Genomic DNA, 16,474 nt, shown 5'->3' with positions numbered 1-16,474 from the left:
AAAAACATTTTATTGAAGTTTAACATATATAGAGAAAAGTATATAAAATATAAGTATAGAGCTCAATGAATTATCACTGAGCCAATAGACCCGTGTGCGTAACAAGCGCCCTTTGTGTCCCTCCCGGTCGCTTCCTCCCCCTCCACTCAAAAGGTAACTGCTAGCATGAGTTCTAACACCAGGGGTTGGTTTTGCCTGTTTTTGACCTTTACATAAATAAAATTTACACATATTTTAACCTGTTCAGTTCAGTCTCTTGCAGACATCCACTAACACAATGATTCACCGATCAGAAATATAAACAAAAAGCCCCAAAAGATACAATGAAAACCTGAAGCATAGCACAGCAGCAGAGTTCCAAGACCAGGTTGGTGTGTCACTTCCTGATCTTCTGGAAGTTCGCATGCTCAGCCCCCCTCCCCTGCTTTTTGGCTTTTGTATGGACAGGCCCCCGAAGATGACTTCCAGTTTCCCAGAGATGACCACGGCGACGTAGACTGTGAGAAGCTGACTGAGCAGCTAAAAGATTGTTCGAACCTACAGGACCAAGCGGACATTCTGTACATTCTGTATGTAATAAAGTAAGTGGGTGGGCTTCACTAGGTTGAGCTTTCTCTGTTCTCCTTGCTCTTCGTCCTAGGCTTCTTGGCCTTCCAGCAAGCCACATCATGGTCATAGTCACCCAAGCTACCCAGACTCACCGTGAGCAGACTCCCATCCCCTTCTCTACCTGCTAGTGTTGTCCTCCCAAGATGAGAAGGCTGGGTGAGGCCAGGATCTCACCATTTCCTGATGTTAGGCTTCTGTTTCAAATAGACAGAAGACGACGCAGCCCTCTCGGTGAGACTCAGAGGCACTGGGAAGCCCCCAGGCACTTGGCAGAATGCGTGGTGATTCATTCCCCTCCCTGCCAAGTGAGCTCTATTGCAAGAGAATCTGGCCTTGAAACGTTCTGGGCCATACTTTTGGGGTTTTCCATCTCTTGACAGGGGTCCCGGCTGGGACACAAATCTCTCTGGACAGCACGGGGTCACTGTTCACAACCTCCTCAGCGAGCTCTATGGAAAAGCCGGCTTGAACCAGGAGTGGGGTCTGATCCGCTACATCTCTGGCCTACTCAAGAAGAAAGTGGAAGTCCTGGCTGAGGTCAGAGCAACCATGCACGTGAAGGGTGTCTGTCTGTCCTTTCTAGCCCGGTGCCCTCTTCCTATTATGAAAGCTGGAGGCAAGCGCCTCCATTTGTAAAGGAAATGTGTTGTTTAATATACAGACGGAGCTGGTCCTTCTCTCCTGACCTCTCACTGCTCTTAGAAGACAGGCAGAGGAAATGAAATTCAAGTTGATTAGTTTTGTTACTTCTTAGCTGCAGAAAAGGGTTTACCAAGAAATAAAATGAAAATGCTCTGTGGCCCGGCACCCTCTTAAACAGAGCTCTCTTATTTCTGCACATCTGCAATACAGTCATCATCAGTATTTTAACCCCAAGGCCCTGCAAAATCCAGAACTGCTTTCTATGACATTCAAGTTCTTTTTTTTTTTCCTCTATTTATTTATTTATTTATTTATTTATTTATTTATTTAATGGCTGCATTGGGTCTTCGTTGCTGCACATGGGCTCTCTCCAGTTGCGGCGAGCGGGGGCTACTCTTCATTGTGGTGCACGGGCTTCTCATTGCGGTGGCTTCTCTTGTTGCAGAGCATGGGCTCTAGGCACGCAGGCTTCAGTAGTTGTGGCTCGCGGGCTCTAGAGCGCAGGCTCAGTAGTTGTGGCACACGGACTTAGTTGTTCCGCGGCATGTGGGATCTTCCCGGCCCAGGGCTCGAATCCGTGTCTCCTGCATTGGCAGGCGGATTCTTAACCACTGTGCCACCAGGGAAGTCCCCAGGTTCACTGTTTTAGTAAGGTGATGGTATTTATTATATGTGAATAATGGGGAAACTGGCAATTTAGGACTATAATATGGTCATTAACTTTTTTTTTTATTAGTTGTTTTGTTTGTTTTTTTTATACTGCATGTTCTTATTAGGCATCAATTTTATACACATCAGTGTATACATGTCAATCCCAATCGCCCAATTCAGCACACCACCATCCCCAGCTCACCGCAGTTTTCCCCCCTTGGTGTCCATATGTCCGTTCTCTACATCTGTGTCTCAACTTCTGCCCTGCAAACCGGCTCATCTGTACCATTTTTCTAGGTTCCATATACATGCGTTAATATACGATATTTGTTTTTCTTTTTTTTTTTTTTTAATTATGTTCCTTGGTCTGTCTTTATTTATTTATTTTTGGCTGTGTTGGGTCTTCGTTTCTGTGCGAGGGCTTTCTCTAGTTGCGGCGAGCGGGGGCCACTCTTCATCGCGGTGCGCGGGCCTCTCACTATCGCGGCCTCTCTTGTTGCGGAGCACAGGCTCCAGACGTGCAGGCTCAGTAGTTGTGGCTCACGGGCCCAGTTGCTCCATGGCATGTGGGATCTTCCCAGACCAGGGCTCGAACTCGTGTCCCCTGCATTGGCAGGCAGACTCTCAACCACTGCGCCACCAGGGAAGCCCGGTCATTAACTCTTAACCTCAGTATTTTAGGACTCACAGCAGCTAATCCTCCTTATGGAATATCAGGGATTCCAGTGTGTTTGCTACAGGGGGTGAGCATAAAATACCCACTAATAGGCCCTGCAGAGCCAGGCCTGGGGCCACATTTTGGGGACACAAAGATCACGGGGACCCAGCTCTGGCTGGGTTGCTCAGTCTGGGGTCTGTGTATGAATTTTCAAATAAATAGCAGCATGGGTCATAAAGTTTGTAAAGGTAAGTTTATGATCTTATTGGCAGTGATCCTTCCCCACCGGCTTTGCTAATCTTTCTCCCCCTCACCCTTTTCCTAAATGTGTAGGCCTGCACGGACCTGCTGTCGCACCAGAAGCAGCTCACGGTGGGCCTGCCGCCAGAACCCCGGGAGAAGACCATCTCTGCGTAAGTCTTCAACCTGGGGGCCTCAGGTCTGGGGGCAGTACCTGGGGGGAAAACATCAGTGCTGTCCACCATTCAGGAAGAGAGTCTTTTTATAGACACTGTCACTGGAGCTCTTCCAGCAGGAAAATGAGGATATTCCATAGAGGACTAGGAGGCATCTTTCATGGCGTTTGTGTCCTGATGCTCCTTCCTAGGCCTCTTCCCCCCGAGGAGCTCACAGAACTCATTTACGAAGCCAGCGGGCAGGACATCAGCATCGCTGTCCTCACGCAGGTCAGCTGGCCATGGAGGGGCGGGGCTATCTCTGGGCAGCAGGGGCTTCTCCGCCCCCAGCCAGTCTCTGAAGCCCTGTCTCCACGTATGTCTGTGTCAGGAGATTGTGGTTTACCTGGCAATGTATGTCAGGGCACAGCCCAGCCTCTTTGTGGAGATGCTGAGACTCCGGATTGGACTCATCATTCAGGTGATGGCCACGGAGCTGGCGCGGAGCCTGAACTGTTCAGGTGCGATTCTCATGCGCGGCTCCCACAGCTCCTGCACCCACCCGCCCCTGGGGAGCCCTGCCCAAGTATTCTGGAACCAGGGCTTCTGAGCCTTTGGGTGGGCTCATGGCTTCACCAGATTCTCTCGTTTAGATGTAACTTCCGCCAAACCATCCAGCACAGGGTGTTGAATTTCATAGGTTAGGGAAAATGAGGCACTAGAATCTTCTGCTCTGCTCCTGACATCTGAGTTCCTTACTGTTTCTCCTTGTGGTAAGATGTCACCCCCCATTTCATAAAACCTCTGCTGGGAGAAATCCTACCAATTTAAATATGTAAGTCAACTGCAAGATGCATTCCAACATTGGGGGTTATTACAGTGTGAAAAATTATGTGTCTGAGTTAAGAAAATACACAACTTAAATAGCAGCATTTAGAATCACCAAGGATCAGTACCTTTCAGTCCTGAAGCAGTAGAGAGGTAATCCTGAGCAGGGAGACCTACCACAGTACCCTGTGTCTCCACCACCACCCCACGCCCACGCGACTCTACCTTCCCCTGCCACCAGTCCTGTGTCGGGACACTTACACGATGTTTGTTTTTAGGAGAAGAAGCTTCTGAAAGTTTGATGAACCTCAGCCCTTTCGATATGAAAAATCTCCTACACCATATTTTAAGTGGAAAAGAGTTTGGTGTTGAAAGAAGCGGTAAGTAAATGCCCGTCTTACTGAGGGGAGGGGGTCAGAGAGGGCTTGACTGACGTGTCCAACGTGGCCTGGAACTGCTCCATTTCTATACAGATCAACATCAGTAATCGCGATTCGGGACATAATGTTTGGGTATAAGGTTCCTACTTCACTGAGATGGACAGAGTTCTAGGTTTAAGGTTGTGACTTGTAGGGCTTTGTGACCCCTCGTGGGCGGGCTGGGAGAGCTGCGGTCCCATGTGGGCGTGGTGCGCACCCTGGCCTGCGGCCTCCCTCCTTCTGCAGTTGGTCCAGGCACCATCACTTGTGCACAGGGGTTAGGAGCCGGTGAGGTGACCAAGGTGTCACCTCAAGGTGACAAGGGCTGTCTTTTCCCAGCACCTGAGTGCCCCACCTTTAGTGTGGGTTGGTTTTCAATTAGACGCCCCCATCACCCTTCGTGGACCCAGATAAAAGCCCTCTGCAGCCTCACAGCACCTTCTTGCTGAGTGAGTTTGCCTCGTCCCCTCCTTGCTCTCTCTCACTTTTTATCTGTACCAGAACCCTGTTTGCAGTGCTAGGAAATATAATCGCCCAAGTCCTGGTGGAATTCTGTTCTCAAATGCTCCCTAATTATAATTGAAGCAATTATCATTTACCCTCCTCATAATAAAGTGAAATGATTTGCAGACACATCTGTGAATTTATTTCATCAAGCCAAAGAAATGCAGTATGGGCTGTCATTCTTTTTATTTAATAAGGACATTGGGTACTTCGGATCTTTTCTTTAGAGTGGGCGCCAGCAGGCAAACAAAACTGGCATCGTGCAATCAGATGTGTTTTGGTGGGTTTTCTCCTTTCCTGAGGAATGCTCAAGATCCTTTTCCAAAAGTAATTTTCAGTTCTTTCAAATGCACAATCCTTGAAATGTAAATATATAAGATTAATATTTAATGTGTTCTGCTCATCAAAATAATATATGTGGTTTGACACAGATAATTACTAAAAATTGTTATTAGATACAAAGCTATAGAAGCTTATGAAACTAGGAACAGAGTAATGCCACTTGAAACCATAAATATGTCTAATTGCAAGCAAGGCCAGAAGAGGTCCTGTCTTTTTGCATATAGCATCATTTGTTAATTGTCCTTTGTAATTGTTCAATTTTTATAAATTAGGAAACTCAAATAGTCTTAGAATTTTTATTACATCCTGAGATGCCTGAGATGAGTATTTTCAGCTAATGCCCACCCTATACAGGCCCCACTGTAGCTTCCCAGACCCCTTTGGGTTCTGTTTTCCACTCTCCTGGTGTCCCTCCTCCCTCTCTGGCTAATCGTCGTGTCTCCTTTGTGGGTCCTCCCTCTGTGCTGTCCTTTGGCACCTCATTTGTCTCTGCTCTTCTGGCAGTGCCCTACTCCCATGGCTTCGGGGGCGGGTTGGGTGGGAAGGCAGGACACGCAGAGGATGCTGCCCGAGGAAATGACCTTAGAGTCGGGCCTGCAGAAGGAGAGGACGCACCTGGCAGAGGGGAGCAGGCAGGCCAGGAGGGAGCCGCCTGTGCAGTGCCCAGTGCCGAGTGGCTGGCCTGGAGGGGACAGCTAAGAGGGGCGGGTGGGCTCACGTCGGTAGGGCTTTGTGTGCCCCTGTGAGGCTTTAACCTGAAGAAGGATTCCATGTGGACAGCGACATGGCCGCACGTGCCTTTGAGAATGATCGCTGTGAGCTCACCGCGGAGAAGCGGGTAGTGGGGCAGGGCGGGCAGCAGAGTGGAGCCAGGTGATGGGTCCTCCCTGCCCCTTCTGTGTGCCTTCGCCACCTCCAGCCTTTGGTCGGCTTGTTCTCCCAGGACTTCCCTCTCCGGCCCCAAGGCTGGACCTTAATTAGGTGGTCTCAGTTTTCTGCAAGGAAGGGGGTGCATTTGGAGAAGTAAAAAATTATTTTAAAAAACATATCCAAATCATTGAAGGGTTTTCTGGCCGCTCAGTGTTTTCTGCATGCTGCTTAAGTGACGTTCACTCTGTCACCCATTCACTCAAACACATATTGAGCCTGTGCTGTGTAGCAGGCGCTGCCCCAGGTGCTGGAAACAGAGCGCTGGCCAGGGCAGACACGGCCACCTCTAACGGAGTGCATGGTCGAGTGGGAGAGAGAGACGTGGATAAAATAAGCACATGCGGGCTTCCCTGGTGGCGCAGTGGTTAAGAATCCGCCTGCCAATGCAGGGGACACGGGTTTGAGCCCTGGTCTGGGAAGATCCCACACGCCGCGGAGCAACTAAGCCCGTGCGCCACAACTACTGAGCCTGTGCTCTAGAGCCTGTGAGCCACAACTACTGAAGCCCACGCACCTAGAGCCCGTGCTCTGCAACAAGAGAAGCCACTGCAGTGAGAAGCCCGCGCACCGCAACGAAGAGTAGAGTAGCCCCCGCTTGCCGCAACCAGAGAAAAGCCCGCGCGCAGCAACGAGGACCCAACGCAGCCAAAAATAAAATAAATAAAATAAAATAATTAATTTTAAAAAAAAAGCACATGCATGTATTCCTCTCGGGGTGGACAAAATATCGTTTCTAAGAACCATGTGTGTGTTTCCCCTCCAGTGCGGCCTATCCATTCCTCCACATCCAGCCCTGCCATCTCCATCCATGAGGTGGGACATACTGGAGCCACCAAAACCGAGAGGAGTGGCATCAACAGGCTGAGGAGTGAGATGAAACAGGTAAGAAGAGCTCTCGGCGCCAGGAAAGAAGTGGTCTTCCTATCTGGGCTCAACTCAGAAAGTGAGAGAAACCCAAGGCATGCAGGGTACAGCCTGCTTTGTAAAGGATGTGCCATCCCTTCTGTCCTGGCATCTGAACACACCCTGTACCCAGACATCCCAGAGCCACTCACGTGCACCCACACGTGCTCATCCTTAACGTTAAGGTGTTATGCGAGCATTCTGGAAAATACCCTTCCCCATGTTTGCCTGTTGCCGAGAACTGGTCATTCAAATGGATCACAGCCATTTAAAAAGTAGAGTCACGCAAAAGGTAACTGAATCATCTCTCCATCAAATGTGTCCTTCAAGTGAAACAGAGAGAGGAGTCTAGAAATGGAGTGGAATGCTCGTAATACCTTTATTTTCCACCATCCACAGGTGTCTCTCTTTTGTGCTCACCTTTATTTAATTCACAATAAATTCCTTCTCAACTGATCCCCCAGGACTGCAAGTCAACAGCCTTTCAGTCCTAATGTGCCGGTTACTGGGGTAGGACTTGACAGTGATCTACAGTAGGAAATAGAGTTTCCTTCTGACCATGACCTGCAGTGAGAGACGCACTCGGATTTTCTTCTCCATTTCAAATGATGACTCAGTAGATTGAGTCTGTGAGGCACTGAGGGTCACACCCTGCAGCTGGAGCAACACTTCCTTGGATAATCTAGAGGGTGTTAGAAGTAGTAAGGCATCCTTGATTTGAAACTGGTTTTTGTTTATTTTCTGATGTATTTTTACTTTCAGATGACTAGGCGATTTAGTGCTGATGAACAGGTGAAACCTCTTTGTCTTGTTTCCTCCTTTACTGTGCTTCATGTTCTTTCTGGCTTGAATGGGGAAAGCAAGGCTGTGAGTACAGAGGGTCTGAGTGCGTGGAGAACGGTTCTGCCCATCCAACATGCTTGGGTGGAGGGGACTCTGCAGGCTGTGGGGGGCAGCCCTGGGGACAGGCAGAGCACTGGACTTGAAAGCAAGAGAAATGACCTTGCCCTGCGCCTTTAAACAAATCCGTGTATCAAACTCTTGGATTTTACAGGAGACTATGTGAAAGAGATGGTCCCGGGTTCTGCCTCGGCAGGAGTTTCTGTTCAAAAAAAAGGGAAGAAATAGGGACAAGTAGATTGTGGTCATTGATTATAGCAGTAGAAAGAATACTGCTACTTCCTGTTCCTAGATTGCCTGGGGGAATTTAACCCTGGAAGGAAAAAAAAAAGTAGGGATGCTGTTCTTTTATGTCACCCTTGTGACATACTTCCTTTGCCTCCTCCGTCCAGAAGATCAGAGTCCCTTTCCTAATGATTTAATGTCTGTGTGAGAGAGCGCAGAGGAGTCATATACTGACACGCGGATTCTCTGTGTTGTCCCAGGGAAAAACATCCGTGCTGTCTCGTTCGAATTTATGCTCTTTCCACGTAAGGAACAGATTTTCCAAACATCTTCCTTTGCCCACCACTCGGTGGCACCGTCCCTCTTGTTACCTACATCCCGATGGCAGCTGACTGTGGCTGAATGTGGGTGGTTCCTTCCGTCTCCATTTAATGCCGTCCTTGCATATTATGGGGACAGAATGATCACCTTTTTTCTTTGATGGGTTTAGATTCAGTTAGCCAGTACAAGTTTTGTATTTGGCCACTTACTTCAAAGAAATATATTATTCTCTTTCCAAAATTAACATAAAAGATTAGCATTTCATGGCTGGGAGTTTGGAAAATAAGTCGTGTGCTAACTTGATGAGGCACCCTCCACATCCGACTAGATATGGGAACACTTCACACTCAGAGAAAGCATTTCCCGGGACCTGTATTGCGCGAGCCCAGAGCTCTGCCCGCTGCGCTGCAGGCCATCTGCCTGGGGGGGGGTGAGTGAGAACTTCCGGCCACCTGCATCCTCTGCGTCTTCCTTCCTCGGCTGTTTCTGAGGCTGTTGTGTGTTCCTTCTCTCTGCGTGCGTCCTTTGGCGTCACTGCACGTGACTGAGTGGACTCTCTTTGTTTTGTAGCTCTTTTCTGTGAGCCAGGCCCCGGCCGGCAGCGCACGCTCCTCCAAGTCTCTGGTAAACAGTGTGTCCCAGCCATTGTCCTCTTCGCCACCTCCTTCCCGTTTATGGTGTCTGAATCCTCTCGTTGCCCTTCTCGTGCTCCCACCACCTCCCTAACTCCCGAAGATGTGAACAGGTTTAAGTGTTCCCACTTGACTGTGATTACGGGGAGAGGCTAGAAAGCAAGCCGAGAACTGTGGAACTGAGCTCTGTTTTTCCATCTTGAGCTCTCTGCTTATGCTTCTCGGCGGGGTGTGACTGAGGAGCACTGTTCTCACCAGTTCCCAGGAGCTTCTGGAACTTTCGAGGCAGTGGTTATGGGCCTTTCTGTTGAGTCACGGGGGTGAACCGCTGCCTGCACGTGCTGATTGGCACTCTGTATGCAGAAGGCCCCCCGCTTGGCTTGAGGCCCCAGATGAGATGGAGGACTAGGAACTGTTCTAATTGCAGAGGCGAGTCTGAATCTTCCTCCCGAAACTAGGAGCAGAAAACCAGCTGAGTCATTGATGAGTGTGGCTGTAATTACTTTTATTTGTATCTAATCATTGCCGTATTTAAATGGCAGTAATGAGCCCAATGGAATAACCCAGCCTAAAAGCCTTTTCAAAATAAGATCCGATGAAGTCACAATGCACGCTCCAATAAGACTCCTGCCCTGCTCGTCTGCTTAACATTGGGATTTCATTTTTAAACCTTTAAATTTGATGTTGCACACTGAGAAATGAAAGTGCCAGATAGTCCAGAACAAAGATAATGTGTAAGGATGAAGGTTATCCCTTCCCCGACCCAGAGGCCAAGGGGTGAGAATCCATCCACGGGAAGAAAGCAGGTGTGAGCTTTGCCGCAGGGAGGTCGGCGCTGAGGGAACCGCTTTCAGGCCTGGTCTCAGGCCCCACCAGGAGCCTCTCAGAGCTGCCTCCGCAGTCGTGGGCGGGCCTGCGGCTCCCGAGGCAGAAGCAGAACTGCTGGCCCTGCCCCAGCGCTTCCCTCGTGGAGGCCGGAATAAATCCAGCCTCGGGGAGGAGGTGGGAAGGAGGCGATACCCCTCCTGCTTCAGCAAAGGCTCCCGGCTCGGAGGTGGTCATCGCCCCAAATTAGGGTAAAGCGCCATGCTGAGAACAGGCAAAGTAGAAAGCGATTGAAAAGGAAGGTGGAAATACCATAGTCTCTGAGGCCGCGCCACAAACGTGGGTTCCAGCCTTCCCTCCTTCCAGGGCTCCAGAGCCTCGCCCTGCGCTGTGTTGTGTTCTCGTGGCAGCTGCACCGCAGGGGAGTGACCACCACTCTCCGCGGCACCGCAGGAGGAAAGCGGTCACTGTGGCGTTGGTCTCCCTGGGTTGCGGCGCCCGAGGGAGTCCCCTCCTCCAGATCCGAGGTCTCCCCAAGCCCTCCAGCAGCAGTGCCTGCTGACCCCACGGCCGGGCGTGCTCCCAGGGTTTCCCGCATCTGCACTCGGGGTGCGCACCTGTGCCCCGCTGCTCAGATGAGGCTGAGCGGCGCTCGCGGCGAGTTAGAGACTGGAGCAGCTGGCGTGGAGTCGGGATTCGCAGCCCCCCCAGAGCCCACCCCCTGACCTGCTCGGCCTCTCCGTTGGGTCAGGGGCCTCTGATGCTGTACTACCTCTTGGGGGCTGGGAAGAGTGCACGGAAGGAGCTTAGTAAACGAACCGGGGCAGGAAAGAGTGAATCCAGCTGGTGGTGTTGACTAGTTTACGGAGCCGCCCTCTCGGTGACCAGCACTGCCGTGGGGTGCCGGCTATGAGGCTTCTGAAGGCCGTGCCTTTTCTGTCTTGCAGAGGTCCAGCACCCCATCCTCACCCACGGGCACGTCATCGTCAGACTCAGGTGGGCATCACATCGGCTGGGGGGAGCGGCAGGGCCAGTGGCTGCGCAGGAGAAGGCTGGACGGGGCCATCAACAGGGTCCCCGTGGGATTCTACCAGAAGGTGTGGAAGATCCTTCAGAAGGTGAGCTTGGCCGCTGTGCTGCATTCCGTAGGCACGGGTGCTGAGGCGCATAACCCCCAGCCTTAGGTCGCTCACGGCCTAGAGCAGGGTTTCTCCCCCCTCGGCACCGCTGACATTTGGGGCTGGGTAATTCTCACTTCCGGGGCTGCCCTGTGCATTGTGGGATGTTAAGCGACATCCCTGGTCTCCACCCACTAGATGCTGGTAGCACCCCCTCCCCTAGTGTGACAACCAAAATGTCCCCAGACGTTGCTGAGTGTCCCCTGGGTGGCAAATTGCCACTGGTTGAGAAACGCTGGCTGGAAACCCAACAAGGTAGATAAGGTGGCAGCCCAGGTTGTGGGGGGCCACCTTTGACGTATTTTAGGAACGCAGAAAAGTCAGAAGGTAGGCAAGAACCAGAGAAGGCAGGGAAAGCTCTGGATGAAACGCCGTAACCCGGCTGACCCAGAACAGCCGCAGGAGCCACGCCCCTTGGTCCCTGCACCCACCTGCTGTCTCCCTCCCACATCAGCCTCAGAGCGTCCCGGTGTCTCCCTGGGCCCCACCAGAGGGTTTGTCTGCCTCCATTAGAAGCTTCTGTGCAAACCAAGAACCACAGGCAGGACCGAGTTTTTCCCTAAACTATTTTTGTTAGCTCATTTCACAGTAGAAGAGGCGAGGAGAGAAAAGGCATCCCTAAGACCCCGTACTGCAGCCCCTTCCCAAAGCCACAGCCCCGTTCGGCTGCGTTATGTCCCCTGTGAGGTCTTCCTTGTGGAGCTGGGCATGGCGAGGTCAGAGGGGTCCCTGTCCTCACAGCTGAACTCCAGTCCCCACGTGGGGGCAGGGCCCGAAGAGGCCTCTTGTCAGGAGGAAGGAGCGTTTGCTGCCGCTGCATCTGCAGCCCACCGGGGACGGAGGCGGCGCAGCTGCTGTCTCCAGGGCACAGGGAGTCAGGAGGCAGCCAGTGAGACCAGAACTGTTCCTGGGGCCGGGCTTCCACCGGCTTCATACCAAGACACTTTTATTATGAAAAAGCAGCATTTTGTATCAAGCCAGCGCTGGTTATTTATATACACGGGCGTGCGTGTGCGTGTCTGTGCATGTGCTCTAGTCTTTTGTGATTGGTGCTTATTATAGAAATCTCAAAAATAGATGCCTGCAAAGGCATAGAAGTATCACTTCGCCAGCAGGAAACATGCACAGCTCCCTTTATCTGGCACCAAAGGGGGCCTCTCAGCCGCCAGGGCCAGGTTGCCGAGTGAAACTCGGAGCTCCCACAGAGGAGGACCTGGCAGCTCCCTGGGGCGTTGTTCGGGTGACATCTGAACGATGCCTGCTGGTTCCCTAGAATCGTTCCATCGAAAAACACAGCCTGTGGGCAGTGAGAACAAGCCCTCTAAAAATAACTCCGACAGTCTGGCGTGTTCCAGTCCTCGTGCTGGCTTCCAGGGCAGAGCGACTTGAGTGTGTGTGCGCCGTTTTTAATCACGTTCTGGAATCTGACTGAAATGTGAAATTTCTGCCTCCAGTGCCACGGTCTGTCCATCGACGGTTATGTGCTCCCATCCTCGACGACGCGAGAGGTAGGATGGGAAAAACCCGAACGCCGTGAGTTTTCACCAAGTGCTTTATTTCTTGGACTCTGACCACTCACCCTTCTTTCAAGCTTGTTACATACAGACAGGGCAGTTGTAGATCGGATCTTTCTAGACTCTTAACCCTCAAGTTTTGCAAAGTTTTTTTCCCCCACATTTGTTAGCATCATCTTTTCTCTTTCCCCTCAGACACAGCATGTCTGGACTAGCGACATCTTTAGATTTGTTTCTGAAAACTCTATTAAGGGAAGAGCAAAGTTGCATGCCATGCTCATTGGACCCACGACAGCCTCCTCTGACTCCCTCTCCACTGAGAACAGTCATCTTCCCTGGTTTCTTTCCCCCATTCATTCTTTTAAAAAATTGATCTTTTAGTTTTTACACCACCCAAGGCACCATGCTATGCGCCACAAGGAATAATGAAGAAAGAGAAATAAGAAATGGCCCTGCCCCTAGAAGTCACATTCCAGCGGGATAGGTGACTAATGCTAGGACAAGGCTGACTGACGCCCAGGGCAGAGCTTTCAGCTTCCTGCTCCAGAGGATTCCTGTGGGCAGCGTTTATGCTGAGCCACTGGGTGCTGTGGGCAGCGTGGGTGACAGGACCGTGTCTGTGCTCGGTTCACTCGTGACCCCCTGCTGGTCCCTTTGGCAGATGACCCCACAGGAGATCAAGTTTGCTGTCCACGTCGAGTCGGTGCTGAACCGAGTGCCACAGCCTGAGTACCGGCAGCTGCTGGTGGAGGCCATCATGGTGCTGACGCTGCTCTCGGACACGGAGATGAACAGCATCGGGGGCGTCATCCACGTGGACCAGATCGTGCACGTGGCCAACCAGCTGTTCCTGCAGGACCAGGTGTGTGTGCCCAGAGCCAAGGTGGGGACAGAGGCAGTGCAGCCGGCTTGGCTGGCATTTATCTCTGTGGAGGCTGGAGATCCTGTGACCAATAGGAAAGAATATTCTCGAACAAAGATAATGTCATCACAGATGGTGGGAAAATGTCAACCATTTGGTTTGAAAATGGCACAGTGGCCACTGGGAGATCTAAAGACCTTTGGAGATGGACAGGCCCGTTTCAGCATAGGTTCTAGTGCCAGTCAGTACCAGCCTCGTGACATGTCTGGCCCCAAGTAAACCAACCACTTAGCCTGCACCAAAGTCGAGCTAGAAGAAGCCGTCCTCTCATCCTAGAATCAGTGATGTGCTGCCAACTCGGGCGGGTGGGGACACGGTGCCCAGAGCAGAGGCCATCTGTCCCCCTGTTAGGCCAGGAGTGCCAGCTCTGCTCACATGTTGCCTCTGCCCTTTCCTGCTGCAGATGTCGATTGGTGCCACGGACACGCTGGAGAAGGACCAAGCCACGGGCATTTGCCACTTCTTTTACGACAGTGCTCCCAGCGGGGCTTATGGGACAATGACCTACCTAACGAAGGCGGTGGCTTCTCATTTGCAGGAATTGCTGCCCAGTTCAGGCTGCCAGATGCAATAGGGCCTCGGCGCTCTGAGTCTGTCACTTTCTCATGGGAACTTTCTTGTGTTCCCCAAGATCCCCTGTGCTGTCACAAAAGCATTTCCCATCAGAAGCACTGGCAGGGAGGAGATGGCAGTGACACACCTGAAAGCAGTATACGTCTAAGCCACAGAATCCTGTGCCCGCCCCAAGGAGCGCCCTGGGATCATCGTCTACATTCATTTTGCTGGAAAGTTTGTCACAGCATCTGGTCTCCTGGAGTCTGAGGAGGTATTGGAAATTGGTCTCTTTTGAGTGCAGAGTGAAGCGAGAAGGCAGCTTAAATTGGCTTTCACAGAGTTACCGAACAGGTTCAATGAGCTAGTGACACATCTTCAAGATGGAAAGATCCTTCCAGCAGCTGCGGACCTTGACAAGGGGCACATCTTAACAGGGTACAGTCTGTCTGTGGGTCAAAATGTTTAGCAAGTAGAACAACTCATTCTGCAGAGGTTTGGTTTTCTTGTGCCTTGCTTTCCTTCTTGGCCTGTTGCTGTCTGTCTTATTGGCATAGCTACCTTTGCGTGACAATTCTCTTTCACCAAGATTTAGAAAATTGCTCCCACTTAACTTTGGCTCATGGTCTTCAAGGATTTTATCTTGGCCACCCATGAGTTAGGGATTTCTCCTGCCTTATGAAAAAATCCCACATCATCTTCCAGAATCTAACCAAAAAAAAAAAATAGAAAAAAGGCAGAGGAGAAGCCAGCTCTTCTTATAGCTGGGCCAACTGTTGTTTTGGGGCTGGCATAGGCAGGGAGTCCCTCTGGAAGGTCTGTGCCCCCGCCCCCCTCATGGGGTGACGGCCGGCAGGGAGCGGCACGCCCCCCGTGTTCTGGGGGAGCCACGTGATGAGTCAGTCTGCAGCACCAGATGCCACAGAAGTGCATGGTGTGCTCAGAAACAATGCTTCCCTCTGCGGCAGAGCCAGGCTGGGGCCTCAAGCCCTTCTCACAGCAGCACTTTTGCCTTAAGGCTCTCAGGTGGGGGTGTGGCTGGAGGCCTTGATTGCAGAGGAGTGAGGGCAAATCCTGATGGGGCAGGGCCTCGCCAGTCTTTGCCAAGGTCCTGATGGATGGAGTTTCTCTCCAGGTGTCTTACGGGGATGGGGGGGTGGGTATGACACACAACAGGGAAAACCGTTTCTGTGAATAATGGACTTTGAAGGACAGTCACCTGGTGGCCTCGTGGTGCGCTCTGGCTGGTTGAGAGTGACGGCTTAGATTGGTGATGACTCTGCCTCTGAAATGGAAACCTGGCCATTGGATCTTCGTGTGGAAGTTTGCGTGAAGGTGGAGAAAGCCGATGCTCAGGCTGCTTTGAGAGGACAGCAAGGTGCCCAGTGCCCCTCAGAGTCAAGATGCGGCACTGACCAGTATTCTTGAAGCAGAGGAAAGGCAGGGAGGGTTCCTGCTAAAGAGCCTTGCTTCAGTCCAAGCCAAACACTTTGTAGTTGCCCCTGGGGGAGAGAGTCTGGAACACGAGTCTTGGCTCACCCGCTCGGTGGTGCACAGGCACTGTTTACACAGGACATCGATGCCTTGGCTTCATATTTGTTTGAAACCATAATGTTTTCCTTGCTGAGGTACAGAGTAGTTACGTAAAGAAAAGTGCCCAAAATCTCTTTCAATTTCTGCTCCAGTGGACTCCCGCATCCCCCCCGCCTTCCTATTACTGTCGGTATGTCAAACCGTTCTCCTCAGATTACTAGATGGTTCCTTCTGTCATTCATCGGCACGTGTGGGACGCTCTGTCTGTGATTCAGCGCTCAAGGCCCTCAGCCTGCGCAGGAAAGCCAATGTGAACAGATGACCAGGCTTTAGCGTGGCGGGGGGGCGTGACAGAGCTGGACGAGGGCCGGGCTGGGAAGGTAGGGCCGGCCCAGAGCCCTGCCATCAGCATGGCAGACCCCAGAGACGGTGTGGGTGGCCTGGCGCCGTGCCCCGAGCCCCCCGCAGTGCCCAGAGCCTTCCTGTTTGTGCCCCGTCTTCCCTTGGAAGCCTGTTTGCTCTCATGTTCCTCGGCGGGTCCAGGGGGGTCACAGCCACCCACGTTTCATAGTCGCATTTTCATGGCCTTTATTTCTGGTGTCTTTAAGACATGCTTGACATAAACAAGACTCATGTCATTCACCAGACAGACTCCCTGGTGGATCATTTCAAACACAGATAATGTAAGAAAGGTACAAGCCGCTAAAGGCCCGGTTGCTTCTTGGGCAAAGGCTCGAGAAGAGTTACAGCCCGCCAGAATGAGCCAGGTGCTAATTTAGAACGATCACCTGCCTGTGGATGACGCGCAAAGCCGCAGATGCTGTGTTTGGGCTCACCAACCGAGACGCGGGCGGCCAGGACAAGAGCCATAATAAGCAATTCAACTGAGCCTTCGATTCACTCTTTTGAAACCTCTTTCAAATGAAATCCTGAAATAGTACCACATTTCCACAGGCATCAAGCTGTCAGCTTCAAAGAAGAACAGGCTTCT

At 51.6% G+C, this 16,474-nt stretch overlaps 1 protein-coding gene across 11 annotated transcripts in view; it reads left to right on the top strand.

The window, feature by feature from the left end:
• Window positions 1-14,444, top strand: part of PHKA2 (phosphorylase kinase regulatory subunit alpha 2) — an 84,826-nt gene extending 70,382 nt beyond the window's left edge. For 4 of the 11 annotated variants that reach the window (XM_082446939.1, XM_082446936.1, XM_082446938.1 and 1 more), the window contains 14 exons: window positions 448-581; window positions 817-840; window positions 990-1,146; window positions 2,894-2,973; window positions 3,168-3,246; window positions 3,347-3,476; window positions 4,062-4,163; window positions 6,742-6,860; window positions 7,644-7,673; window positions 8,898-8,951; window positions 10,732-10,902; window positions 12,417-12,470; window positions 13,138-13,338; window positions 13,802-14,444. In XM_082446939.1, coding sequence (XP_082303065.1) covers window positions 448-581; window positions 817-840; window positions 990-1,146; window positions 2,894-2,973; window positions 3,168-3,246; window positions 3,347-3,476; window positions 4,062-4,163; window positions 6,742-6,860; window positions 7,644-7,673; window positions 8,898-8,951; window positions 10,732-10,902; window positions 12,417-12,470; window positions 13,138-13,338; window positions 13,802-13,972 — 1,506 coding nt within the window. In that variant the 3' untranslated portion in view covers window positions 13,973-14,444. Of the gene's footprint in view, window positions 1-447; window positions 582-816; window positions 841-989; window positions 1,147-2,893; window positions 2,974-3,167; window positions 3,247-3,346; window positions 3,477-4,061; window positions 4,164-6,741; window positions 6,861-7,643; window positions 7,674-8,897; window positions 8,952-10,731; window positions 10,903-12,416; window positions 12,496-13,137; window positions 13,339-13,801 lie in introns of those variants that run through there. The other 7 variants (XM_082446941.1, XM_082446940.1, XM_082446945.1 and 4 more) reach the window with 7 other exon arrangements.
• The last annotated feature ends 2,030 nt before the right edge of the window (window positions 14,445-16,474 follow it).

The sequence above is a fragment of the Balaenoptera physalus genome (genome assembly GCF_965194825.1).
Source record: "Balaenoptera physalus genome assembly, chromosome: X".
In the NCBI taxonomy this organism is placed as follows: Eukaryota; Metazoa; Chordata; class Mammalia; order Artiodactyla; family Balaenopteridae; genus Balaenoptera; species Balaenoptera physalus.
The sequence above is the reverse complement of the archived record's forward strand: the minus strand, read 5'-3'. Positions and strand labels throughout refer to the sequence as shown.